Source organism: Scyliorhinus canicula, chromosome 20 (assembly GCF_902713615.1).
Source record: "Scyliorhinus canicula chromosome 20, sScyCan1.1, whole genome shotgun sequence".
NCBI classification, from domain to species: Eukaryota; Metazoa; Chordata; class Chondrichthyes; order Carcharhiniformes; family Scyliorhinidae; genus Scyliorhinus; species Scyliorhinus canicula.
Window position 1 is genome coordinate 70,865,749 of NC_052165.1, and position 27,999 is coordinate 70,893,747.

Below are 27,999 nucleotides of genomic sequence, written 5' to 3' on the forward strand. Positions count from 1 at the left end.
GGGGTGTTGGCCTCTTGAGTTTGGTTAGTTTATTCAATGCAGCCCCTTCTTTATTTTAAATGCACTTATCTCTTAACTCAATTCATCATTCAATGTCATGTCAACGGATTCTATCTCCCCGGTAAATACTGAATCAAAATAATTATTTAATATTTCTGCCATCTCTCTATCATCATCCATGATATCATACTGACTATCCCTTAATAGTCCTCTTTGAATTACAGTCTGCCTTTCGTATTAATGTGCTTGTAAAAATTTTACTGTTTTGTTTTATGTTCCTTGATAATTGTTTCTCTCGATCTCTTCATATTCTCGCTCATCATTCATTATGTAGCGATTTGCACTGTAATTCCTATCGCCGCCAACAGTTAAGAAAATCAGGAAATTCTGGCTGTTAGCGCTTGCGCATTTTCTCCAAATATTTATACGATCATTGTGTCTTAAAGATCGCCTTCCCCTTCCCCTTTGGCCTCTCTTCGCTTCTTCCCACATCCCTATCCTGCTTCCTGCCAAACGACCTCCTGCATTCCCTATGCTTTTCATTTCCACTCCCCTGCTGTCCCACAATTCAATGTATTCAATTCAACATTGGAAAAGCAGCATGCTGCTATTGTGTGACTTCCCAGCCTAAATTAAAACATATGTACAATTTCACAGTGACTACTTAACAGAATGATAGCTGCTTTCAATATTATCCTGTAAAATGGGCTTTAAATTTTTGCAATGCACAATATAACCAGAAGTTGTGCATTTATATTGGCTTCTTAGGAAAGCCTAATTTTGTTATTTCCATAGTTGCCAGACCACACCAGTGCATATAAGTCCACCAAGCTTTAGAAGTCAACGTCAGTTTTCTGATTGGAAGTCAAGAACTCGGTGCAAGTCACTGAGCTAGCTGTTGGAATTTAAGTGGTGTAATTTCCTTTTTTTAGGAGTGCAAGTTATTTAGGTAAACCAACTTTAGTATTTTCACTCACACTGCATAAAGTGTCCTTAAACTAAGGGCTGGTTTCTCCAGCCCTCCAGGCACGTGTTTCTCAGCAGTATGCCATTCATAATGAACATAGGAACTAGGAGCAGGAGTAGGCCATATGGCCCTTCAAGCCTGCTCCGCCATTCAATGAGATCATGGCTGATCGTTTGTGGACTCAGCTCCACTTTCCGGCCTGAACACCATAACCCTTAATCCCTTTATTCTTCAAAAAACTATCTATCTTTATCTTAAAAACATTTAATGAAGGCGCCTCAACTGCTTCACTGGGCAAGGAATTCCATAGATTCACAACCCTTTGAGTGAAGAAATTCTTCCTAAACTCAGTCCTAAATCTACTTCCCCTTATTTTGAGGCTATGCCCCGTTGTTCTGCTTTCACCCGCCAGTGGAAACAACCTGCCCACATCTATCCTATCTATTCCCTTCATAATTTTATATATTTCTATAAGATCCCCCCTCATCCTTCTAAATTCCAAAGAGTACAGTCCCAGTCTACTTAACCTCTCATCGTAATCCAACCCCTTCAACTCTGGGATTAACCTAGTGAATTTCCTCTGCACACCCTCCAGCACCAGTACGTCCTTTCTCGGGTAAGGAGACCAAAACTGAACACAATACTCCAGGTGTGGCCTCACTAACATCGTATACAATTGCAGCATAACCTCCCTAGTCTTAAACTCCATCCCTCTAGCAATGAAGGACAAAATTCCATTCGCCTTTTTAATCACCAATTGCACCTGTAAACCAACTTTTTGCGATTCATGCACGAGCACACCCAAGTCTCTCTGCACAGCAGCATGTTAATATTTTATCATTTAAATAATAATCCCTTTTGCTGTTATTCCTATAAAAATGGATAATCTCACATTTGTCAACATTGTATTCCATCTGCCAGACCCTAGCCCATTCACTTAACCTATCCAAATCACTCTGCAGACTTCCAGTATCCTCTGCACTTTTTGCTTTACCACTCATCTTAGTGTCATCTGCAAACTTGGACACATTGCCCTTGGTCCCCAACTCCAAATCATCTATGTAAATTGTGAACAATTGTGGGCCCAACACTGATCCCAGAGGGACACCCCTAGCTACTGATTGCCAACCAGAGAAACACCCATTAATCCCCACTCTTTGCTTTCTATTAATTAACCAATCCTCTATCCATGCTACTACTTTACCCTTAATGCCATGCATCATTATCTTTTGCAGCATTCGCTGGGGGTGGGATTCTCTACTCCCACCGCTTGTCGATGGGATTTCCTATTGAAGCCGCACTACGCTGTCGGGAACAGAGTATCCCAATGGCTGGAGAATTCCGGCCTAAATAATATAATCAATTCATCACACTCGTGAGTTCATTGCAAGATAAAATCTTGTTATCAATTACTGGATCGCTAGAAGCATGATTTACAGAGGTATTACGAATGTGTAGTTGTGATCATTGTAGATTTTGTAAGGAGCCTTAAAGTGACTGCCAAATCACCTGACCTTTTACAACTGCAATGTTTGCCAAGCTTCCAGAGGCTCCAAGTAAATTACAAGTAGACATATCCAGACATGTGACGATATTTGAAATTCAATGCACTTTTCTACAAGGGTAAACCCAAACTAATTGACAGTGGCTTTCCTAGAGGTGTGAATAGTTCTTTCCTATCTCACCATACCTGGAAGAATGAGAGTCATTCAAGTTAATAGCTAAGATATTTAAAAGGTTAGTTACCTCAACTAAAAGACAATGGATGGGACTATGTCCCGAGACCAGAGCTGGTCCGACACCTATTATTGAAGTGTTAGGAATTTTAAAAACTAACCTGAATTTATTCAAAGGGACTAATTAAACAAATATGACTATTAAAAAGGATTCTATGCAATATTTATGCACTTCGAGTAAAAGACACCACTAGCTACATGTTTATGTAAGCGGTCAACTTTATACACATATCAGTAGGATGACTTTCCCAGACAGGTTGTGCTTTCCTCAAGGCCGTGGCTGTTTATTGTAGAAGGAACAGACACAGAGACAGAGATTACATGTGGCCTCTGGGAAGATAGGGGAGGACAAGTAATGCCTAAGCTAGGAGATACCTTGCCTGTGAACCATGTACCATCTGGATTCAGAAACATCTATTTAATATATATTTAATATAAGCCATCATGCAGACAGCATTGTAATCCAAACCATGATCTCCGAATGTGACTGTCAGTGTATAATAGCACAACAATTCTGTAGACTGACAAAAGAGTTCTGCTTCAGAAGTATCTCCGATGTAGTTCTCTCCCAGCATATGTTGGAAGAATCAACAATGGTATTGCATCCAAGTCTCCTGAGATCATTTAGTACACACATCATCATGACAGAAGCATTTAAAAAAATAAATTTAGAGTGCCCAATATGGTTTCTAATTAAGGGGCAATTTAGCATGGCCAATCCACCTAACCTGCTCATCTTTGGGTTGTGGGGGTGAAACCCACGCAGACACGGGGACAATGTGCAAACTCCACCCAGAGCCAGGATTCGAACCCGGGTCCTCAGCACCGTAGGCAGCAATGTGCCACCGTTCTGCTGTGACAGAAGCATTTTAAACTGTAAAAAAATCTGACTGAGAATAGCTATTTTGTGCAGAGGACCTAGGGCACCTCTGGAAGACAGTTTTAGCCAAAGCTGAAACCAACGGAGAACAGCTGTGAGAACAGCTGTGAGGCAATCTTCAATGGCCTGCCAGCAGAACCAGTGAATAAAAGAGACTACATCACCCGCTCCACAAAGCTACCTGCCGAATCCACCTGAAAAGGAAAACACCAACTAATTGACTCCAGAAACCATTGCAGCTACTGAACTTAACCCTTCACTTCAAACAATCAACACATCACAAGCTATTGACCTGCAACAATACCTTAAAGGACTGAATTAAATCTCACATTTATAAGCATCTTTTATCCTTACCTGCATTAAATTTTTCTATACAACACAGATTACAGTACGGAGATTATGCTTCAGTTATAAAGAGCATAGGTGGTGGAGCAGACTCAATGGTGTGAATGATACTTCTTTTCCAATTTCTTATGGTCTTATGATGGGACCACCTCTGGCGTACTGTGTACGGTACTAGAGCATGATTATCCGTAAAGATTTCAAAGTGTGGTAACGAGCAGGAACTGCCGCGAGCTTCCCAGCGCTTCGCCCTGCGAGGTTGGGAATGCTATTCAACACTAATTGGTCTACTTAACGAGGCTCCATGGGCTTCACTCCGCAAATGAAGACTTGCCAGCTAATTCACCGGGACCGCGCTTGCCAGCTACCCTGCTAACCGGGTCGAGCAGCTCTTAAACAGTACTTGTACAGCCAATCCCATTCTGCTCGCAGCCATGGCAGTGAGAAGACTGACCCCAGGATTTGGATACGTGGACCAGGGAACCCTCTTAGATGCAGTCGAGGCCAGGAGAGATGTCCTGTTCCAACGAAGGTACTGGAGGGTGGGCCACAGGACAGCCAATGCTGCCTCGGATGAAGTGGTAGCGGCTCGGGAAGCTTGACCAGGAGAATTGACCTCCAGTGCTGCAAGAATATCAACGACCTACACCAGGTGAGTTCACACCCTCCTCCTGAGACTCTGCGGACCTGCTAATGATGACACTATGGAGGCCAGAGAAGCGATATAATGAGGCTCATGTGGCCACCTGTGCTGTCATTGAACCGTGGATCTGACTGCTCAAAATGCGGTTTTGAAGCTTCAACCATTCGGTGGTGCCCTGCAATACACTGCCGGGAATGTTGCCCGCTTTGTGGCGCATTGCTGTGCCCTCCGTAATATTGCACAGCAGGAGGGCGGCACGTGGGTTGGCCACGTTAAATTGCCCCTTAATTGGAATATAGATAATTGGGTACTCTAAATTAAAAATAAAACATTGCACAGCAGTGGTGAGGTGTGCTGCAGATTGGGGAGGAGGAACATATGCCCACCTCTGAAGAGGAGGACCAGCTTGGTGTCACGGAGGCCTCCATACTTGCCCACTTCACTCGTAATTGCCGCCTCCTCCACCCACCCTTAATTCCTATCCTCCCAATGTGTGTGTGACATCAATCTAGGGTGCTGGGACTCTGTTGGCACTGTCAGCAGGTCACTGTCAAGGTGATGCTAACACTCAGAACTGAGCGCTGGTGCTCCTCAATCTGTGCCATATTATGATCCCTGCCTGTCTGCTTAATGCTCGCTCATACCCATCACCTGCACACTGTGTGCCCGGTGGGTGGCATGCCTGGAGAGTGGGCCAAGGATTCAGAGGCTGGCCTGCTGTGGGGAAGAAAGTGACAGACATCCTACTGGTTGTGGTGAAGGGTTTTTAATGTTTCACAGGGGTCCAACAATGCCCCACTCTCCCGATGGTGCTACTCTACTCCCCCTCACCCCCTAACAAACTCCCCCACCCCGTGTGCCCTCATTGATCCTTGATGTGCTTTACCTTCCTTGCTCTACCGCTACATGTAGGTGTCCCCACAGGATGCCGCACAATCCTTGGCCTGCCCTCGGGTGCTCACCGTCATCGATCTTCCTCCTATTACATTTTAAAAACCCTTCCCCTGTCAGCAGTACATTTCCCCTTCCCCACTAAACTTCTGCTCACCCCCCACTGTGCTTCCATGAACTTGCCCGCACAGCTAGCCTGGCAGCTCCCGCCATGGCACCTAGCATCCTATCCCCCACTGCCTTAATGAAATCCACCATCCGGCCAGGTCCTCCAGATTCTCCTTGCGTTGCTGGGTGAACTTTCCATTCAAGATGTCCACCAGCTACTCGATTGACCACTGAGCCGACAGGGCCGCTCCCTGACCCTCTGCCATCTCCACATGTGTCGCAGACACTGCACCAACGTTTGCGCTCTGTTCCCCCCTTGCGACCTCTTCTGGCCCTCAGCTCCATACACCAGTGGGTCACTTTCTTCTACTAACTCTCCTGCACCTTTTTGCCTCCTCACATCCACCCATTAACCGGGGAAAAGGTCTGGAAAAATCGCCACGAGCAGGAGCCACCAAATGTTCGACCACTCCTACCATAGCCATCACCGAAACTACACTAGCAGTGTTGGCCTTGTGCCGCGAATTGCCGGCAACGTCTACTGCATCTGTAGCCTCTGAAACTTCTCCAATCAGCTTGGACCTGTTGCAGTTTAGTTGATAGCTCCCTCCGAATGTCCTGGCTGCTCCCTAATGTCTTCATGAACTCCAGGATAGCATGTTTTTCGGCAGCAGAGGTGGCCTGCTAGCGGGATCTTGATCTGCCATCACCAACAGGATCGCCTGTCGAATGCACCCCTCGTCGCTGGGAAACCTGAGGTGTGGATGCGCCATCAGTGGCACTGGAGGATCCCGCCAGTGAACAGGTGGTAAATTCTGGCCTATATGTAAGATGTTTAAATGTTAAAACGCCCTGCCTGCAACAGTAGTAGACGCGCCAACTTTAAGGGCATTTAAGTGGTCACTGGATAGACATATGGATGAAAATGGAATAGTGTAGGTCAGATAGGCTTCAGATGGTTTCACAGGTCGGCGCAACATCGAGGGCCGAAGGGCCCGTACTGCGCTGTAGTGTTCTATGTTCTATGTTCCATTCCAGATTTTAGCAATGTCTCATTAAACCCTACCATATAGTTTCACCCAATGTGATTGTGTCCAGCTCTCCTGTTTTATTATGCACATTGAAAGCTGCCCGTGACCAATTTCCACAACTATTGGCTGGGATTCTCCGGTCCGCCCGCTGCATTTTTCAGTGTGGCGTGTCCCCACTGGCAATGAGATTCTCCGTTCCTGCAACCCGTCAAAGGGGTTTCCTATTGCGGACACGTCATGCCGTTGGGAAATCCGTGGGCGTGCATGCGCTGCCGGCGGACTGGAGTATTCCACCGACAGAGAATTCCGCAGATTATTTTTGTTCCTCGTCTTTTTTTGTGCTTATACATACAGTGGTTTTGTGTATATATTAAGTACACAGCTCTATTCTAAAGGAAGATAAATATTTATATTTTATAAAGTAAGCTCTGGTGTTTCTCAGGAATATTTCAAGATGTCATAGTATAGTGCAGCTTGGGGTCAATTGCTATTATTCGCCCCATTCCTCCCAATTTCGTAAAGAGTGGGGATGAGCAGCAAAATTACTCAGCAGACTGTCGACTGATACCAAGTTATCAAACCTTGATTAGATTGTACTTTGGTGGAGTTGCTTCAGACCAAACTCTCAGAGGGAATTTAAAACATTGCCATGTTTATGTTTTTTTTAATAAATGTTTTTTATTGTGTTTTTGAACAAAGTATATTTACAGTTATGTACACAGAATAAAATAAATATATAGAAGAGAAGAAAACACAAAAAAAAAACCTGGTAGGGTATTAGGAACTAGCTCAACAACAGCAACTCTGTGCAATTGACAATATTATTTTTAACACATAAGTAGGCACCTGTTTGTGTGTGTGTACGGGGTGGGGGGGGGGGGGGGGAGAGAACTGGGGCGGTACGTATACATTTGGGTGCCGGAGAGACCCTTACATTTTTTAAAAATAAATGTTTTTATTGTTTTTTTTGAACAAGGTATAATTACTGTTATGTGCACAGAATAAGAAACACACATATATACACACATTTAGAGAAGGGCACACCCCAACATAAAAAAAAATACAATAACATATGAAATGCAATAAATGGTGGGGTATTGTGCACCAGCTCGACAGCGGCATCTCTGTACATCTGGCAATATTACCCACCCCACATAAGTAGGCGACTGCCTGCGAGGGGGCAAGCAGAGGGTGCCGGAGAGAAAATCACAGTGTGCGATATTTGGCTGTGCTGTGTGTTGCTGTCGCCCGCCCTTCCCGGACGGGTCTCGCTGCCGTACCATGCACGCTTTGGCATCCCGTGTCCACCCTCCGGCTCCCTGCCCCCCCCCCCACGGTTCGCCTCCCTCTCCCCAGATTTAGCTGTCTTCTCCCCTCCCTCCTCAGGTTTAGCCGTCCCCCCCCAGTCCATCTCTCCCCTCCATGCCCCGGCTACCTTCTCCCGACCAGTGGCGGACTGGGTCTAAAAATATTGGTTGCCAGGTGACAAAGGGGGCCCACCCACAACTACAATGCTATCATTTAATTTTCATAACGAATAAATAAAATTTTCAAAAAATACATATGGAAAAAAGGGTACAATTAAAATTTTTGGGGGAAAAAATGTGTATTTCTTAGTAATTACAGTGTACATGTACTGTACATATTACTGGCAGTAGATACCAAATGTAAATACAGAATGATATAATTGAATTTTTTTTTAAATTTTAAGTAATTGTTTGATATTTTTAAATAGTTTACTGCACAGTTTACACATTAACAGATAGTTCAAAAGCACAATAGAGCATTGCATGTAGTCCACTATATTAAGAGCAATCGTTTGTGTTCGCTAGATGATTGTGCGAATCTGCCAATAATTGCTTCTGCATCCAATTCATCTAACAATTCCTTTTCAATGGATAGCAACATGTATGATTCCAAATTCTCCTCAGTCAGCGAATTTCTTAACCTTGTCTTTATGATCTTTAGCTTTGACAATGTCCTCTCACATTGGACTTGAGTAACTGATAGTGTGCAGATGACTTTATAAAGTTCATAAAGGTTATCATATGTCTTGTCATGAAGTCTGTTGGATGCCAGAATGTTTAGTACACACGATGGGCAAGTGCTGCAAATTTTACAATTGTTGCAACTGGAATCCATATTCTCACCATCATTAAGCAATAGCTTTAATACATCAAAGTTTGAAGCAAAAGAAAACAATTCCAATATTACTTGATCTTTGCTGATTTGTGGAAACAACTTAATAATACCTTCCAATGCTTCATCTTCAAGGCCCTTCTCTGCAATAGTTTTAAACTTTGCTGGGTCCATGCAGGACAAATCTTTATACAACTGTTTGTGTTGTACAAAGCGTGATTCTAGTGACTGGACAATGCGATCCATTATTAGGTTAAACACATTTACTCGAAAATCAGCTAGAGAATCTGAGGAATTTCTTTCATCATCAATAAGCTCATCTGCCATTCTTTTCTTCTTCCTCTGCCTCTTAACTGGCAATGCTGTTTCCAATGCATCAATTTCCAATGTTTGATTTTCATCCATATTCATCTGTGAAATCCTGTCATTACATTTATTTACAAATTCCAAAGCCTTGCTGTGAACGTTATCAAATGTTCTTGTCTGTTCCTTCAACTTTGTTGTAGCTGAATCTACCAAACTCCATGCAGTAAACATATCTAAACCACTTGTCTGTAGATAACTTGATAACGGGGTTGTAGTTTCAAATATATACAAGTAAGTAAATGCTGTCAATATGGTTTCAAACTTTAGAAGACTTTGAAGTAAAACATTTGCTTCATGTTTTGTTTTTGCATTAAACTTTTTTGAATCTTGTATCATTGATAAGCATGTCAATAGATTTACGAAAGTACTGGCAGCGGCATCATCAAAACGTCCAAATATAGTTGTTGCTGCATTGGAATTTCCTGACCATCTGGTCTCACCAATTAGCTTTAATCGTTTCATTTTTTCTTGTCCTAGATGTTTTCCAACAACTTCTATCCATACAGCCATTCTCTTGTATGATGCTTTGACAAAAGTTGCTATATTCTGGAGCAAATTGAAAAAAGAAACTGCAGGCACACAACATTTTGTTGTTTCAGTTATCACCAAATTCAAGACATGGGCATAGCACCATATATGAACATGTTGATCAGCCACATCAGCAATTTTACTTTGTAAACCATTATACTGGCCATGGTAGCTTGCAGCGCCATCTGTGCTATCAGATAAACATTTTTATCTTCGTTCCTTCATACACTGAGTGATTATTTGTTTGTTTCTTTATTGCATTTTTATTTGGTATCGCTCTTTTTAAAAACAATTATATTTTATTAAGTTAGAATACAAATCTCAGGAAAGAAGTTGGAGATTTATTTATCTAATTAATTATAATTTTTAAGGGCCCTTCAGAGATTCAGGCCCTTTCTTGGCTCCCCGGACCGATGTACCGGCTGAACCAAGACTACTGCTTGATATCCTTTGAAGTTGCCGACCATCTCAAATCACGAATTGTAACTTTATCTTTAAATTCACACACTCTTGCTGAAAACATGGAATTTCCTTAATTATGCCCGACCCGGGCCCCCCTATTCCACATCCTTCCACTACCTCCCCTGCTTCGTTCCTTTTCATGCACTGCTTATTTGTGTCCTGTTCTCTTTTTTTTCTTATTCCTTTTTATTACTAAAACAGTTGTCTGTGTTTGTTTCTTTATTACATTTTTATTTGATATAGGGGGCCCACTTTATCAGGGGCCCACTTGCCATCGGGCAAGCTGACACCCTGGCCAGTCCGCCACTGCTCCCGACCATTTTCCCCTGATTCTTGGCCACCTGGCTATTCTTCTTCTTGTTCGTTGGCCAAAACAGGTCCCGGAACAGTTGTATGAATGGCTCCCACGTTCTGTGGAAGCCGTCGTCTGACCCTCGGATGGTGAATTTGATTTTCTTGATTTGGAGAGATTCCGAGAGGTCGGACAGCCAGTCTGCAGCTCTGGGTGGTGCTGCTGACCGCCAGCCAAACAGAATTCTACGGCGGGCGATCAGGGAGGCAAAGGGAAGGGCGTCCCCCCCCCCCCCCCCCCCCCGGAATAGATCTGGCTGGTCTGAAAGCCCGAAGACTGCCACTATCGGGCATGGTTCCACCCTCACCCCCACCACTTTGGACATTGCCTCGAAGAAGGCTGTCCAGTACTCCACAAGTCTGGGGCAAGATCAAAACATGTGGGCGTGGTTGGCCGGGCCTCCTTGGCACCGTTCATATCCTCCACCCCCGGGAAGAACCTACTCATACGCGTTCTTGTTAAGTGGGCTCTATGTACCACTTTTAGTTGCGTCAGGCTGAGCCTTGCGCATGTGGCGGTGGAGTTGACCCTATGCAGTGCTTCGCTCCAGAGTCCCCACCCTATCTCAATCCCCAGGTCCTCCTCCCATTTATTTCTTGTTGCGTCCAGTACGGTCGGCCCTTTCTACCAGTTGGTCATACATGTCGCTACAGTTCCCTTTATCTAGGATGCTTGCGTCCAGTAGGTCTTCCAGTAGTGTCTGTTGTGGCGGTTCTTGTCTTCTTTCGTAAGAGGTTTTTGAGCTGCAGATAACTTAGCTCGTTCCCCCTGGCGAGCCGAAATTTCTCTGTCAGTTCGTCCAGTGTAACGATCTTGCCGTCTGTGTATAGGTCCCTGACTGTCAGTGTCCCCCCGTCCTGCCTCCACCTTTTGACGGTGGCGTCAGTCAGTGCTGGTGTGAATCTATGGTTGTTGCAGATGGGAGCCTTGTCCGACATGTTGGTCAGGCCAAATTGCTGCCGCAGTTGGTTCCAGGATTTGAGGGTGGCTGTCACCAGTGGGCTGCTGGAGTGTTTTTTGGGTGGGGATGGGAGTGCTACCGTGGCGAGGGCCCGGAGGGAGGTCCCCACGCAGGAGGCCTCCTCCGCGCGCACCCACTTGGCCTCTGGCTCCTGGATCCACCCCCTTACTCGCTTGGCTGTTGCCGCCCAGTGGTAGAATTGTAGGTTTGGGAGGGCTAGCCCCCCCCCTGGATTTTGTTTCTTGTCGGACCTTCTTTGGGATCCTAGCATTTCCCCCCCCCATACGAACGCCATGATTAGTTTGTCCAGTGCTTTGAAAAAGACCTTGGGGATGTAGATCAGAATGGATCTAAACAGGAAGAGGAACCTGGGCAATACGTTCATTTTGATCGTCTGGACTCTCCCCGCGAGGGTGAGTGGGAGTGTGTTCCATCTTTGCAGGTCCTTTTTTACTTCCTCCGTCAGACTGGTGAGGTTCCATTTGTGGATCCCTTTCCAGTCATGGGCTATTTGGATCCCCAGGTAGCGGAATTTGTGTCGGGCTTGTTTGAACGGCAGCCTCTTTAGTGCTGCCCCCCACCCTTGCGGGTGTACTGGGAAGATCTCGCTTTTGCTCTGTTGAGTTTGTAGCCCGAGAAGGCTCCAAACTCTTTCAGGAGCGCAATGATTCCGTCTATGCTGCTCTGGGTCCGAGATGTAGAGGAGCAGGTCATCTGCATAGAGTGAGAGAGACCCTTACATTAGTTATGCCCAATACAGAGAGGGCAATACGCGAATGGATCTGGTAATGGTGTTGTTACTTGCTTCTCCCGGACGATTTTCGTTGCTGTTGTCGTCTCATGTTCGCCTCCGCTTCGGTCGTTCGTCCCGACTTTCGCCCGTATTTTCCTTGCTCTCTGTTTCTGTATTTGCCAAGTTTGTTATCGTTTCCTGTGCCCTCCTTCCGGCTATCATTCCCTTGCCTCCCCCCTCCCCACCTCTCTGATTCCCCCTCTATTGTTCCCTGTCTCCTCCCTCTTCCCCTCTCCTCCCCTTCTCCTGTGGTTCACCTTTCTTTTCTCTTAGGTTTAGCTGTTACCCTCCCGGTCTATCCCTCCCTCTCACGCCTTGGTTACTTTCCCCTGATTCTTGGCTACCTGGCTATTCTTCTGATTGTTTGTTGGCCACAAACAGGTCCCGGAACAATTGGGTGAATGGCTCCCACGTTCTGTGGAAGCCGTCGTCCGACCCTCGGATGGCGAATTTGATTTTCTCCATTTAGAGAGATTCTGAGTGGTTGGACAGCCAGTATGCAACTTTGGGTGGTGCTGCTGAGCGCTAGCTAAACAGGATTCTACGTTGGGCAATCAGGGAGGCAAAGGCAAGGGCGTCCGCCCTCCTCCCCAGGAATAGATCTGGCTGGTCTGATACCCCGAAGACGGACACTTTTGGGCATGGCTCTACCCTCATCCCCACCACTTTGGACATTGCCTCGAAGAAGGCAATGTACCCCGCAAGTCTGGGGCAAGACCAGAACATGTGGGCATGGTTGGCCGGGCCTCCTTGGCACCGTTCACATCTATCCTCCACCTCCGGGAGGAACCTACTTATACGGGATCTTGTTAAGTGGGCTCTATGTACCACTTTTAGTTGCGTCAGGCTGAGCCTTGCGCACGTGGAGGAGGAGTTGACCCTATGCAGCGCTTTGCTCCAGAGTCCTTATCCTATTTCAATCCCTAGGTCTTCCTCCCATTTCTTTCTTGTTGCGTCCAGTACGGTGTCGCCCTTTCTACCAGTCGGTCATACATGTCGCTACAGTTTCCTTTATCTAGGATGCTTGCGTCCAGTAACTCTTCCAGTAATGTCAGTTGTGGGTACGTCCTTGTCTCCTTTAGTAGGAAATTTTTGAGTTGCAGGTACCTTAACTCATTCCACCTGGCTAGCTGGAATTTCTCTGTCAGTTCGCCCAGTGTTGCGATCCTGCCGTCCGTGTATAGGTCCCTGACTATCAGTGTCCCTCCGTCCTGCCCCACCTTTTGAAGGTGGCATCAGTCAGTGCTGGTGTGAACCTATGGTTGTCGCAGATTGGAGCTTTGTCCGACATTTTGGTCAGGCCAAATTACTGCCGTAGTTGGTTCCAGGACTGGAGGGTGGCTATTACCGCCGGGCTGCTGGAGTGTTTTTTGGGTGGGGATGGGAGTGCTGCCGTGGCTAGAGCCCGGAGGGAGGTCCCCTTGCAGGAGGCCTCTTCCGCGCGCAACCACTCGTCTTCTGGCTCTTTGTTCCATCTCCTTATTCGCTTGGCCGTCGCAGCCCATTGGTAGAATTGTAGGTTTGGGAGAGCTAGCCCCCTCCCTCCCTGGATTTTGTTTTTTGTAGGACCTTCTTTGGGATCCTAGCATTCTTTCTCCCCCGCCCCATACGCATGCCATGATTAGTTTGTCTTGTGCTTTGAAAAAGGCCTTGAGGATGTAGATTGGGATAAATCTAAGTAGGAAGAGGTACTTGGGTAGTACCTGGGAGAGTGGGAGTGTGTTCCATCTTTGCAGGTCCTTTTTTACTTCCTCTGTCAGACTGGTGAGATTCCATTTGTGGATCCCTTTCCAGTCATGGGCTATTTGAATCCCCAGATTGCAGAATTTGTGCTGGGCTTGTTTAAACGGCAGTCCCATTAGTGCTGCCCCCCTCTACTTGTGGGTTTACTAGGAAGATCTCGCTTTTGCTCATGTTGAGTTTGTGACCCGAGAAGGTGCCAAACTCTTTCAGGAGCACGATGATTCTGTCCATGCTGCTTTGTGGGTCCAAAATTTAGAGGAGCAGGTTATCTGCATAGAGTGAGACTCTGTGCTCTCTGCGCCCCTTCGGATCCCCCTCCAGCTTTTTGCTGCTTTGAAAGCAATTGCTAATGGCTCGATTGCTGGAGCGAACAGCAGCGGGGACACTGGGCATCCTTGTCTGGTGCCCTGTGCAGCTGGAATTATCGGGAGTTGGTGGTGTTGGTCCGTACGCTCGCCAGGGTGAGACCTCCCCGTTTTGGTTGTTCTCTGTGTACTCTGCTAAGGCCTACGATATCTTTTCATTGAAGGCCTTGTCAGCTAGTAGGGCAATGTCCAATATCCATGTGGGGTGTTCGGCCCTGCCCGTCTCCAGCCTCGCATCCATGTAGTGTGGAGCGTGGTCTGATATCACAATTGTGGAGTATTCCACTTTGTGTCACCCCGGAAGCACCGTTTTCCCCACCATAAAGAAGTCAATTCTGGTGTATACGTTGTGTACTGGGGAGAAGAAGGAGAACTCCTTCTCCCCTTGGTGGATGAATCTCCTGTGGTCCACCGCTCCCATCTATACCATAAAGTGACCGAGTTTCCTTGCCATGCTTGAGGTTTTCCCCATTTTGGAGCTTGATCTGTCAGTCGTTGGATCCTGTACACAGTCGAAGCCCCCCCCCCCCCCCAACCCCACAATGATTAATCGGTGCATCGCTATGTCGGGGATTTCTGCCATGGTCTTTTTGATGAAGCTCATGTCGTCCTAGTTGGGTGTGTGCACGTTAATTAGTACTACCTGTGCCCCATCCAGGCCCGCTGACCATGACGCACCATCCCCCTGGATCCGTAACCATCTTTGTCGCCTTAAACATCGTCCTCCTGCTGATCAGTATTGCCACCCCCCTGGCTCTCGTCCCACAGCGGGAATGGTAGGGCTGCCCCACCCAGCCCTTTCTTACCCGCAGTCGGTCCTGTTCTCTCAGGTGCGTCTCTTGGAGGAAGACTATGTTGGCTTTCAGATTTCTTAGGTGGGTGAGGACTCTGGATCTCTTCACTGGGCCATTGAGTCCCCTTACATTCCAGGTGACTATCCTGGTGGGCGGGCTTCTGTCCCCCCGTTTCTGTGGGATTAACCATACTTACCTTTTGTATGCGCCCCTGTGCTCCGGGGTTTCCCTTTGTCAAGGGGGCACCTGACATGGCCGTCCACTGTGCGTCCGCCACATGGGTAGTCCCCTGCACTCTGGAGTCTCCCTTCGCCCAGAGACCGTACTGGGTGGTTGCTTGCAGCGATTCTTTGTTCCGAGCCCTTGGTTGTGGCACTTTGTAGCCCTATTGTTATTCTCTTTCTATGTTTGTCCCTCCTTCCCTGTGTCCCTGCACCCCTCTCCGGTATACCCCTCTTTTGTTCCTGTTCCTATCCCCGTTTGCTCTCCCCTCTCTGTTGAGTGTTTTCCCCCCCCCCAGCCTAGCGCAGTCACCCCTGTTGGGGGCACGCTGCGCCCCTGTTGTGTTGCATGCCTCCGGCACTAGCTTTCCTGCTGGTGCGGTGGCCCCCCTCTTGGAGGCTACTGTCTCGCTTCTCCCTCGCCCGACCTCCATGGTTTTCTGCCCGCTCTTCCCCATCCTACCCTGCACTCCTCTCGCTTGCTCTCCCTTGTCCGCTACTCTCGTTCCCTCCTGCTGGGACCTGGTCACCCACCTGAAGCTGTCCCTCAGGTAGTGGTTTGTAGAAGGGCTGGCATTGCCCTCCCCCTCCCCCATTGCCCCTTGCCAGGGGCCCCTTATTTCTACCCTTGCTGTCGGTTTTCCAGCTCATGCTCCTCGACAAACTTGTTTGCTTTGGCGGGGGCTGTGAAAAAGTACTCTCTTGGTATCTGACCCAGAATTTCGCTGGGTACAGCATACCAAAATGCACGTCACTCTTGTGAAGAGCTGCTTTTGCTCTATTGAATTTGGCCCGTCTCCTGGCTCGGCCTGCCCCAATGTCCTCGTAAACTCTAAAGAAGTTTAGGGGCAGCAGGGTAGCATGGTGGTTAGCATAAATGCTTCACAGCTCCAGGGTCCCAGGTTCGATTCCCGGCTGGGTCACTGTCTGTGTGGAGTCTGCACGTCCTCCCCATGTTTGCGTGGGTTTCCTCCGGGTGCTCCGGTTTCCTCCCACAGTCCAAAGATGTGCAAGTTAGGTGGATTGGCCATGCTAAATTGCCCGTAGTGTCCTAATAAAAGTAAGGTTAAGGGGGGGTTGTTGGGTTACGGGTATCGGGTGGATACGTGGGTTTGAGTAGGGTGATCATGGCTCGGCACAACATTGAGGGCCGAAGGGCCTGTTCTGTGCTGTACTGTTCTATGTTCTATGTTCTATGTTCTAAGTGTCCTTCCCATTTGCAGGTTCTGTTTTGCCTGGCCCAGTGCAGGATTGTTTCCCTGTCTTGATACCGTTGCAGTTCAGCTATAACTGCCCTCGGTTGATCTCCTGCCTTGGATTTCGGGCGCAGCAACCTGTGTGCTGTGTCCATTTCTAGTGGCTGAGAGAAGTTTCCCTCCCCACTAAGTTGCCCAGCATCTCGGCCACGTATGCTGTGGGGTTTCTACCCGTGATCCTCTCTGGCAGGCCCACTATCCTTACATTTTGCCTTCTCGAATGGTTTTCCTGATCGTCCACTCTGCCCTTCAGGCTCCCCTGTGTTGTTACCAGTCTCGCCGCAACCTTCTCCAGTGCCGTGATCCGGTTGCTCTTGTCAGTCACGGCTTTTTCCAGTTCCTTAATGGTCGCCTCTTGGTCTTCCAATTTCTCCTCTGCTCTGCCCAGGGCGAGCTGCACCTCCGCCAGGGCCTTGGCCATTGCTGTGTTCACCGCGGCCTCCATGTCTGCTCTAGCTTCTGCCTTGTTTTCCTGCTGATGTTCCCTCAGTGCCTCGGCAAAGGATACCTTCCAGTTCCAGTTCCCCCCGGAACAGGGGGAAATTGCTCCTGTCTGTCCAGTTCTTTTTGTTGCGGCGAACCTTCCATTCTGCTGCTTCGTGCGCCGGTTAGCACGTCTGAGTGAACTCGCCCATGGCCTCTTCTGCTTCTGGTGCCCGTTCTCCCTCTGCTTTGGCTCCCTTCTGGCATTTTTCTTTCCCCTTTTCTTTAAAAAAAAATGTTTTTCGGTCTTTACCGCTGGGTCAGTCCCTACTCTGGTCTCAGCTTTGGTCCGGGCTGCCGCTTGTCTTGCCCTGCGCTCTCCTGCCATGTGGGGGGGGGGGGGGGGGGGGTTTCGGTCTTTGCCGCTGGCTTGGTCCCCACATTGGTCTGGGCCGCCGCTCGTCTTGCCCCTCGTTCTCCTGCCTTCTTGGGGGCAATCTGGCCGGTTTACATTTTTTTCCTTGAGGAACAGGACGGACTATGTTCCCTCCTCCGGAGCTCCGTTTGCCACGACCGCTCTCCTCCCCCGCCGAAGTTGAAAAAAAACGGCATGTTTATGTTTGTCCATTTCTGGTTTATTTGTCTTTTACATGCCGATAATACTGGGAATGATATATTGGACACGATTCTTCGGCCTCGTTATCCTCTCACTCAAGCAAAACTAGTCCGGTTAATAGCAGGAGAGAGCAAAACGAGAACCGCACCAGGCACCAAACAGTCTGCAATGCAACCGGTCCGCTACCATGGGTGGGGCTGCAATAGGCAAAATCTCGTAGCGTGGTGAAAGACCAATTATCACCACTTAAGCCCCATTTCCATACAATTAGCGAGAGCCACCCCATATCCAAGGCCTCCTGTCATTCAGCTGCCTCCCAGCAATTGGTCACGCTGGCGCCAAATAATACCTCTTGTGAAAAACGTGAACCTGACGGAAGGGCATTTCTGGGGAGCCGAGTAGGTGAGTAGCCAACTTTGCTCACGGGCAAAGAGCCCGGGCTACTGGGTTTGCAACCCCAGTGCTCCGTGGGAGCGTGGGGGACCTTTGGCTGGGGATGGGTACCCTCTACAGGGGTGGGCGCCATGGAAGAGTGGAGGGGTGGACTGGGGGGTGCTGCCAGGGTTCAACTGCTCGTGGCCCCACCATGCCAACCCCTGAATCATGTTTACCCGTTCCGGGGCAAACCCTTGTCCCGGCCTCTTCCCCCACTGACTACCCATAATATTCACCGTCTGCCGAAGCTTCCGGCCGCACAGCTGAAGACTATCTCTAATAGGGAATTGGCAATCGTGGTTAAATGAGCACTTCACACAACCCAAGTGGAGTCCCGTGGGTGAACAGAGCATGTGGCTATTACCTAGCATCCTAATCACACCTTGATGCCTGGACAGTGTGCTTGAACAATGCGGGAGGCAACACCACAGACGGATCAGCCAACATCCAAACACCCAGGGTATGGGCCACAGTTCCAGGGACGTGTCCATGGCTGGAAGGTGGGTGGGTGCCGAGGGGAGGTGCCTGGAGAGATGGGCCAAGTGTTCGGAGGTCAGTCCGCAATGCGGAAGAAAGTGACAGGCACTATACTGGTTGTGCACAAAGGTGTTTATTATGTTTGACAATTCTCCACCCTCCCGATGGTGCTGCCCCCTCTCCCGATGGTGCTGCCCCTCCCCACCCTCTCCCTGTCCCCCGGTGCCCATAGTGATTCTTGAGATGCTTGGCCCTCCTAGCTCTACTACTACATCTAGATGTGTCTCCATAATCAACATGATCTTTATCATTGTCACAAGTAGGCTTACTGTAATGAAGTTACTGTGAAAAGCCCCGAGTCGCCACATTCCGGCGCCTGTTCAGATACACAGAAGGAGAATTCGGAATGTCCAATTCACCCAACAATCAGTTTTTCGGGACTTGTGGGAGGAAACCAGAGCACCCGGAGAACACTGATGCAGACACGGGGAGAACGTTTGGACTCCGCAAAGACAGTGAACCAAGCAGGAATTGAACCTAGGACTCTGGTGCTGTGAAGCAATAGCACTAACCACTGTGCTACTGTGCCACCCATATGGCTAACCCTCCTGGACACCCCGGGGGACCTGTACATCCCTCTTGGCCACCACTGCTTCTCGCAGCCTCCCCACATCAGCGTCCCGAATCTTGGGGCTGGTCTCCTCGGTTCCATTGTTGCGTGCTGGATGGGGTTGGCTGAGCAAGTGCTGCTTGACCGGGGAGGCTGGCTAGCACGATCCTGGCGAGCCTTCTTTTGCGACGAGAAGCCTGAGAGGCCTAATAGTGTTGCAGGCGTGGCTAGGCCGAAAGCCGGCAAGCACGTGGCAATTCCCGCTTGCTACCACACTTCCCTTTCTGGAGAATTGCGCCCATTTTTCAATCATTCGGAGTGAAGTGTAGTGACATGTGATAACTAAAGTCTGTATTTATTCCCCTTTCCAAAATAATTGCTAGTTAGATTTAAGTTAATTGAAAAAGCTCTATTTGAGATATTTTTGCTTCTTATGCAAATACTAACTTGCTTGAATGGTGCTTGGAATTTAATGCAGTATTTTGTAAAAATCCTGTACATTTGTCTTTGAAAAATATCAGTTTCGATTTCTTAGAAATTCTGATTAGAAATATTACTTAGGGCAGCACGGTGGCCTAGTGGTTAGCACAACCGCCTCACGGCGCTGAGGTCCCAGGTTCGATCCCGGCTCTGGGTCACTGTCTGTGTGGAGTTTGCACATTCTCCCCGTGTCTGCGTGGGTTTCGCCCCCACAACCCAAAAATGTGCAGAGTAGGTGGATTGGCCATGCTAAATTGCCCCTTAATTGGAAAAAATAATTGGGTAATCTAAATTTATAAAAAAAAAAAGAAATATTACTTGACCACTTTCTCACCTATTAATACAACAAATTGCAGCATTAAAATGAGTTTTATGTTTACTTTTTTCTATCACATAGAACGATATGACAACTGCAAGACTGAAATGGGAAGATATACTTTTACCGCTCTTCAAGAAGTATAAGCTCAACATTACTTGGGGAGATCAAGACTTACTCAATATTATCTTCCACCACAATCCAGGTTTGTTCTTGTTTCTCTCTTTTTTCCTTTCTCTTGTTCTCTCTTGCTGTATTTCTCTCTGTCTCTCCCTCTCTTCCCCTTTCTGCCCTCTTGTTCTCTCTTCCTCCCCCTTTCTCTCCCTCTGGCTCTCTTTTCCCCTTTCTCTTTCACTCTCTCTTGTACTCTTATTTTTTCCCCTTTCTCTCACTCTTGCTCCCTCGCTTTCCCACTTTTTCCCCCCTTTCTCCCTCTCTCTTTTCGCCTTTCTTTCTCTTTTCTACTTTCTTGCACGCTTCCTCTCTTTTCCCCTTTCTCTCTTGCTCCCTCTTTTCTCTCTTTCTCTTCCTCTTTCTCTCTTCTCCTTTTCCTCTCCTCGCTCTTTTCTCCTGCCTTTACATTGCATTGAGAGCTGCTTATGCTTTACAATCTTTTTTAAACGTGTTCTTTAGATGCCCAACGATCCCTGCAGATGTTTCTATTTTGAATAGAGACAACAGGTAACCCTGCTTTTGAAACTGCTGTGTATTTGTGCCACAGATCATCATTTGTGTCAATGATCATCTCCAACACAAAATTTAACCACGTTCCCATGATAATCAATGGGGTGAGGGCTGGTGGTTGGTGATTATCATTGACCATACACTTTAACACGATAAGCCACATGAGTACTGTGGCTACAAGAGCAGGTCAAAAGCTGGATATTCTTTGGTGAGTGACTCCTCTTCTTACTCCTAAAAGTCTTTCCATCATTTACAAGGCAAGAGTCTAATTGAGTAATACATTTACTTACCTGCATAGGGTGCTACAAAAATATTGAAGTATCTTGACAATATCAAGAACAAAGGCTGGTTACCAGCAAAGTTGACATGGAATATTTGCAAAAGGTTTAATTGATTTTAAAGATCTAATTATGTTTAATTAAATTTTCTAGACTAGTCTTTATTTTTACAATTTACACTGCACTATCTGATGTTTTGCTCTTTTTCCTATTACAGAAAGCCTGTTTATTTTTCCATGTCAATGGAATTATCGTCCTGACCATTGTATGTATGGCAGCAATTGCAAACCAGCAGAGGATGTAGGAATCTTTGTTCTTCATGGAAATCGTGGCGTCTACCATGATGAGAAGCAGCCTGCTTTCAGGGCTATGTATGAAGCAATAAAAAGTGTAAGTACTGCAGCTCAGAAATATAGGCTGAAAATGATTAAAGGTGTTTTATTCCCTCTCTTGATGTACCATAGTGTAACATTCTAGTACTGTTCTGGAAAAATATTTCCCTGAAACCCATGCAACACAGCTGCCCCTGGGTCTGATGCTGTTCTACGCATTAATTCTTTCTCTTCTAAGAAGTTATTTACTTGGTTTCTGTTACATGATTTTTAAGATTGGGAATCTCAAGCAATTGTTTCATGCGTTGAAATATGATGTGGTAGTAGTTATTTTTCACTAAAAATCAATAGTAATGACCCTTGTAATTAGTCCAATGCACATAGGGGCGTTTTTTCTTTTTCATTCTACAGCAAAGTTGCATCAATTAAAGGCAGCACTTTGGCAGGTAATGAGCTCTTGAGTACATAACCCCCCTCCCCGGCTAATTCATGTGTGCTGACGTAAGCTTCTTTAAGCTCAATGTCCTTCTATCGTAAGGTTGTTCCTGTCACAAATTATAAAATGCCAGTCATTAGTGCTTTTCTTTAATAGAATGCATATTAACACATTTTAATTTTAAATGAAATAGGCTGTTTTTTCTTTTTTTTTTATCCTGAGCATTTTTCCCCTTGGTTTCTCTAAGGATTTTAGATTAGAAATACATGGATACCTTTTTGGGTAACACAATTATCTCCAATTTGCAAGGAGTTTCTACATCTGTCCAGAGTTGGGCTTAGTGATTCCACATTGTGAAGTCTATCTAATTTGTGCCTGTATTGTTCAATGTCATATCTTGGATGTAGGAATAAAACAGAGAAATGCTGGTGGCGCAGTGGTTAGCACTGCTGCCTCATGGCGCTGGGGGACCCGGGTTCGACACCGGCCCTGGATCACTGTCCGTGTGAGGTTTGCACATTCTGCTCGTGCCGGGTGGGTCTCACCCCCACAACCCAAAGATGTGCAGGGTAGGTGGATTGGCCCGCTAAATTGCCCCTTAATAGGAAAAATAAAAATAAATACCTGGATTTTTGCCAGATGGTGATGGAATTGATCTGTCTTCAGATGCTCAGCTGTCAATAACAGAGACCAGTCTCAGATCACCAGACCAACAGTTTGTCCAAAGATGATGATGATCAACCTTCCTGGATTAACCTCTCTAATAAGGTTAAACTACCTGTAGAAAGTGGCAGCATTTTTCAGTCTGAATTTGATCGAAATATTAATTAAATTTCCAAATTTTTATCTTTATTATCCCTTTTACACTTATAGCTCTTCCCCAAAGGGTGCTTGACCCTAAATATCTGCAAATGTTGGTGTCCATCTAGGGCATTTAGTGCTCTACAGTGATTCTACCAATCATTAATTTTTGTTACCTGTCGGTCTTCGCTGCAATTTCCAATGGTGATGCTGTTCAGGTTGTTAGATTCACTTCATGATGGTACATGTTTCCACTTCATTGTCTTGTGACCCCCATAATGCCTCTTTTTAGTTCTACTGCTAAAATTAATTGCTTTGAAAGCTGTTTTTCATAATTTCTTTCCTTTCTCACTGCTATTTTAAAATTCTTAACCCAGTAAGAGCTGAGGACCTAAGAGCACTGATTGAGGGTGGATGGGAAAAGAAGCAATGGTGACACGACGAAAAACATTTTTACACAGCAAGTGGTTAGGATATGGAATGCACCTCCTGAGGGACTGGTGTGGAGGGTGACACAATTATGGCTTTCAAATGGGATTTGGATAAATGCATGAAGAGAGAAAGTTTGCTACCAGGCAGTGGGAATAACTGAATTGCTCTTGTAGAATGCTGGCATGAATGTGATGGGTGAGTGTCCTCCTTCTGTTCTGTAATCTTTCTATGAATCTAAATATTGAAGATAACTACAGAGCAAACGTGACAAATCATGGGTGGGATTCTCCGCCTCGCCGTACCACATTTCTGCCCCGACCGGCCAGCGGGATTCTCCGTTACGCCAGCCGGTCAATAGGGTTTCCCATTGTAGGGCAGCTGCACGCCGTCGGGAAACCCCCGGGCGCCGGCATAATGGAGAATCACCCCGGCAGAGAATGGCTTCCTATAGATTTAAAGTTTCAATTTTTTTACAGCCAAAATTAATTTTGTTTTCCCTTACTCACTATGCTGACCTCCACCATTCCCACCAGAGTTTATGCTGGTAAGCCAGTCATAACTGAGAGGCCATTACTGTTGGAAATACATAAACAGGATTCTTCAATAGATAACACTTCTACGCTTCTTAAGTGCAGCAATGAAAACACCTCATTTCATTTTATTTTCATATTCTTTTTTTGTAACTAAGAGCACTTGATCTGGGCTCCCTTTTGTTATTTCCTTCTCTTTTGTTACAATTGGATTCCTCTTCATTCTCACTGATCAACCTCAAACAGTGTATGTTACCATATTCAATTACTTCACTGTACTCATAATTCCAGTGGTTTAAGTGACTTGTGGATTCAAAAATCAAACATGGTTTCTTAATTCCAGTACAGACATGGCTGTAGCATATGTTCCCATTGGTCACACAGTGACATTAAGCAGCGTTTTGAATCTTTATATTAAATTATTGTATAATATTATATTAAATTGCAGGATGCTCACGACTGTTTCCTCCTGACCACCATGCTTGTCATTCCCTTGCTCTTGATCGGTATCAGTAAACACTGTTTGTGATTGTGCTAGTCCAGCATCCCTTACGACTTGAAATGACTGTAGCTTCACTATGGGTGATAAATTGAATTCAGAGTAAGAAATGCATTCTCTCCCTGTGGTTATAGATTGGCAAATGTAAATATATTAGCTTGGATTGAGGATTAGTTAACAGATGGATAACAGTAGAAATCAAGGGGTCATTTTCAGGATTGCAGGATCTAATTATTGAGGTGCTGCAAGAATCGGTGCTTGGTTATTTTTTCTTCTCTTCTATCTATATATATATAATATATATAGATAGAAGAGAAGAAAAAATAACCAAGCACCGATATATATATATATATTATATATATTCTGTGTACATCACTGTAAATATACTTTATTCAAAAACCCAATAAAAAACATTTATAAAAAAAATCAAAAAAAAAGAGAATTGGTTGTGCCTCAACCATTTACAATCTATATCAAAGATGAAGGGACTAAGTTAACACACAGGTACAGCAGACAATTAGGGACACAAATGTTTTGTTCACCTATTTTGTAAGGGGGTTGTAGTATGAATAAGAGAGCCAAATATTTATCTGCCCTTTTTAGGCTGGGGTTGGCAATTTGCATCTTGTTTGAACCTGTTTCATTGTATAAGGACAGCACGCAAATTTGGTACACCCACTTAATGACTATAATTGCAGTGTAGGGCCGTGCAGGTTCCTAGCTGCTGGGTGACTCTAGGCTCAGAGTAGAATACGTGATGCATATGAGGCAGTCGGCCCCTCTTTAAGGCACTGAATAATGTTGCTGGAATGTAAAATATGGAAAATGGAGCATCAGAACTGGGAGAGATTTCGGGAGTGATTGATGTTAAGCTAGAGATATTAATGGTGGAGGTAGATGGGAGAAGTGACACCATTGAGCACCCTCAAAAGACAAGGAGCAGGTCGTCAAGAAGGTCAGCTTTTCAGAGTCTGGACTTGCGGACTTGACTGCAAAGTTAAATTACTGACGGTGCTCAATGTTAATAAATACGTCTTCACATGACATTTCCTATCCCGCATAATACAATCCTCTCACTGCTCAATACACTACAGCCTCACTACTCACACCTAATATTTACATACACTACTTCACGCTCACAGACCTATTGATGCTGCCAGCTTCACATTCTCCTCCCTTTCCTCTTGTACCTCCAGCTATTCAGCTATGGCGTGCACATCACCCAGTCACAGCACTACACAATCACTGACATTCTTTCCCTTTATTGTCAGACAAAGTGGCACACAACAGGAGGAAGCAGAGTAGAACCAGCGGGTTGCCTGCATCTCCTGAGCCCTACAGAGGAAATTTGTCTCACCATAATGCAGCTGACTGTGACAAAATCCGTGGCACCCAGTTCCACCTCATTCCCTTCCCAGCACAATCCCATCCTGCTACCTAACTTGATGAGCAGGCAGCTGTGACCATGAACCACTTTATTCCTCGCACCAATATTCTCCTTCTGATTTCCAGCTTTCGGACATCCAAGAATTGCCACCTGTCCAGTCAAAGTAGACCAATGACTTGGCCTGACACTCGCAACTACCAGTTCAGATATTGGCACCATAAAAACTGATATCTGGAGTAGGGTCAGTTTGTAGTGTCATCCAGGCACAACTTGGCTACAGCCAGACTAAGGGGAAAGATGGCTCTAGCACGCTGGAGGGTGAAGCAAATTCTGGGACAGCGGACTGAGAGAAGGACATTCAGGGCTTGCTTTCTTTTCACTGCTCCATCTACCTGTTGTGCTGCACACGCATAGCTGTAGCAACATTTCTGTGAGCAGGTCACTTAATCCTCTCTCCTCCCAGTAGCAACACTCCCTGGCAGATCCAGGACCTCACCACATTACTTCCAAAACTACTGCAGAGGCGGAGAAAGATCAGGGCTGTCGATCAAAATGGCGTCCTGATATACGAGAAGCTGTTCCTGCTGGTGGTATCAGCTCGTTAGCGGAAATCGCTCTAAGTGCGACCTCTGGGAGGGGAAACTTCACAAGGCCAAAAAACACTGGCAAAGTGCCATTTGAATATTGGGGTTTTTCTTGGCAATGCAGCCGCCAAGAAACATCCTGTTAAACACGCTCAAAAGTGAATTTTAACATTTGCCAGCTGAATCGCACCCACAGTCTATTTTGTAGTTTAGTGCTGGTTGATTGTTGAGTGGCTTGCAAATTAGTTGTCTGCACTTGGGTATTCCAAATTAGGTATCTTGTGTCATGAGAGTACCTTTAAGAAATAGGTGTTTAAGGAATGTACCTTTAAGAAATGGGTGTTTATCAGTGATGTCAGAGTGTGGGTGGAGCTGGGCTGTCTGTCAGCTTTTTACTTTCGTTTTAGGCTGTTGGCTGCAGGGTGTGCTTTAGTTTCATTTTCAGAGCTGGATAGCTGCAGTCACAGCCAGAAAGGGTATTAATCTATGTAATCTAAAAAATGTAAATTCCGATCCTTTGGTGACTTAAAACTAATAACTGCTCTCAGAATTTAACCTGATGTGTTTCTGTTAAAGGTTATGTTTTTAAGTCTTATGGATGTTTAAAGGAAAGCTTAAAGGATTACTTAGTGTTGCAGTCTTTGGGGGTTGTATTTGAATTAATGGTTGCTAAGATGTTCACTGTATGTTTCAAGAAGGTTAACTTGAGTTCATAGAATAAACATTGGGCGAAATTCTCCGACCCCCACGACGGGTCGGAGAATAGCGGGAGGGCCTTCCCGACATTTTTCCCGCCCTCCCGCTATTCTCTCCCCCCCCCCCCCCCCCCGCCCAACTCCCGACACGAATCGCTGCTGCCGTTTTTTTACGGCCGGCAGCGATTCACAGCTGTTCGATGGGCCGAAGTCCCAGCCCTTTACTCTGTTTTTACGAACGGCAAACAGACCTGGTCTGGCCGTTCGTAAAAACGGCGAGAACAACTCGCTTTTTATAACCATGGCACCGATTGGCACGGCAGTACCACGGCCGTGCCAAGGGTGCCATGGGCCCGCGATCGGTGCCCACCGATCGCGGGCAGCGGGCCCGATGCCCGCGCACTATTTGTCCTTCCGCCGCCCCGCAGTATCCATTCGCGGGGCGGCTGAGGGGCATCCCGGCCCGCGCATGCGCGGGTTTCGAGCAAATACGCGATGACGTCATCCGCGCATGCGCGGGTTGGAGTCTTCCAATCCGCGCATGCGCGGCTGACGTCATATGACGCGTCAGCCGGCGCTAACTCAGGCAAGCGGGCTTAACGAAATTCGTTAAGCCCGTGATGCCGGAGCTTGCGGCGTCGGGCTGCTAGCCCCGACCGGGGACCAGAATCGGTTCCCGGTCGGGAAGGGGCGCGCTGGCGTCAAACCCGCCCGGGTTTGACGCCAGCCTTACGATTTCTCCCGTTTTGGGAGAATCGCGCCCATTGTTTTGCTTTAAAAAATATTTAGCCGTGTCTGCTGTACCACATCTGTAGATTGGGCCCTGTGCTCCCCATACCACAATCTATTAAAAGTTGTGGGTCAGGTGAACTCCATGATACACTTTGGGGTTCTCTAAACCCTGGCCCATAACAAATTGGGGGCTCAAGGGGGATAAAAGTCTATCTAGTGGATTGGCTTAGTGAACTTAAAGACAGTGAGGGGTGAGCATATAGTGTGGTTGTTTTTCCGGTGTAGTGTTCTAGTTTAAGTAGGGAGTGTGTTGTGGACAATGGCTCTTTCAGAGACTCATAAGTTTTTGTAGGTGGAGACGGTCACACGCAGTGCCTTACGGACAGAGACTAGAAGCAGACTTTTAGATTCGGCAAAAACATTGCAGTTAACATTACCTGACAAAATGCGAAAAGATGAAGTAATTATGGTGGTGCCTAAGCATTTAAAGTTGAGTGAGATACAGTCTGACTCATTAGAAATGGCAAAGATCCAGTTGCAGATTAAGCAACTTGGACATGAAAAAGAATTAAAGTATCTTGAATATGCAATGAGAGAAAAAAAGAGCAAGGGAGATACAGATCAGGGAAAAAGAAAAAAAGAGAAGAAAGAAACAAAGGAAGAGATAGAGAGGA

The 27,999-nt window shown here is 46.4% G+C and overlaps 1 protein-coding gene across 3 annotated transcripts in view; it reads left to right on the plus strand.

The window, feature by feature from the left end:
• The window catches only part of gxylt1b (glucoside xylosyltransferase 1b), a 134,904-nt gene that overhangs the window by 86,918 nt on the left and 19,987 nt on the right, over positions 1-27,999 (plus strand). For all 3 annotated transcript variants that reach the window (XM_038780498.1, XM_038780499.1, XM_038780500.1), the window contains 2 exons: positions 20,017-20,140; positions 21,115-21,287. In XM_038780498.1, the coding sequence (XP_038636426.1) occupies positions 20,017-20,140; positions 21,115-21,287 (297 nt within the window). The remainder of the gene's footprint in view (positions 1-20,016; positions 20,141-21,114; positions 21,288-27,999) is intronic.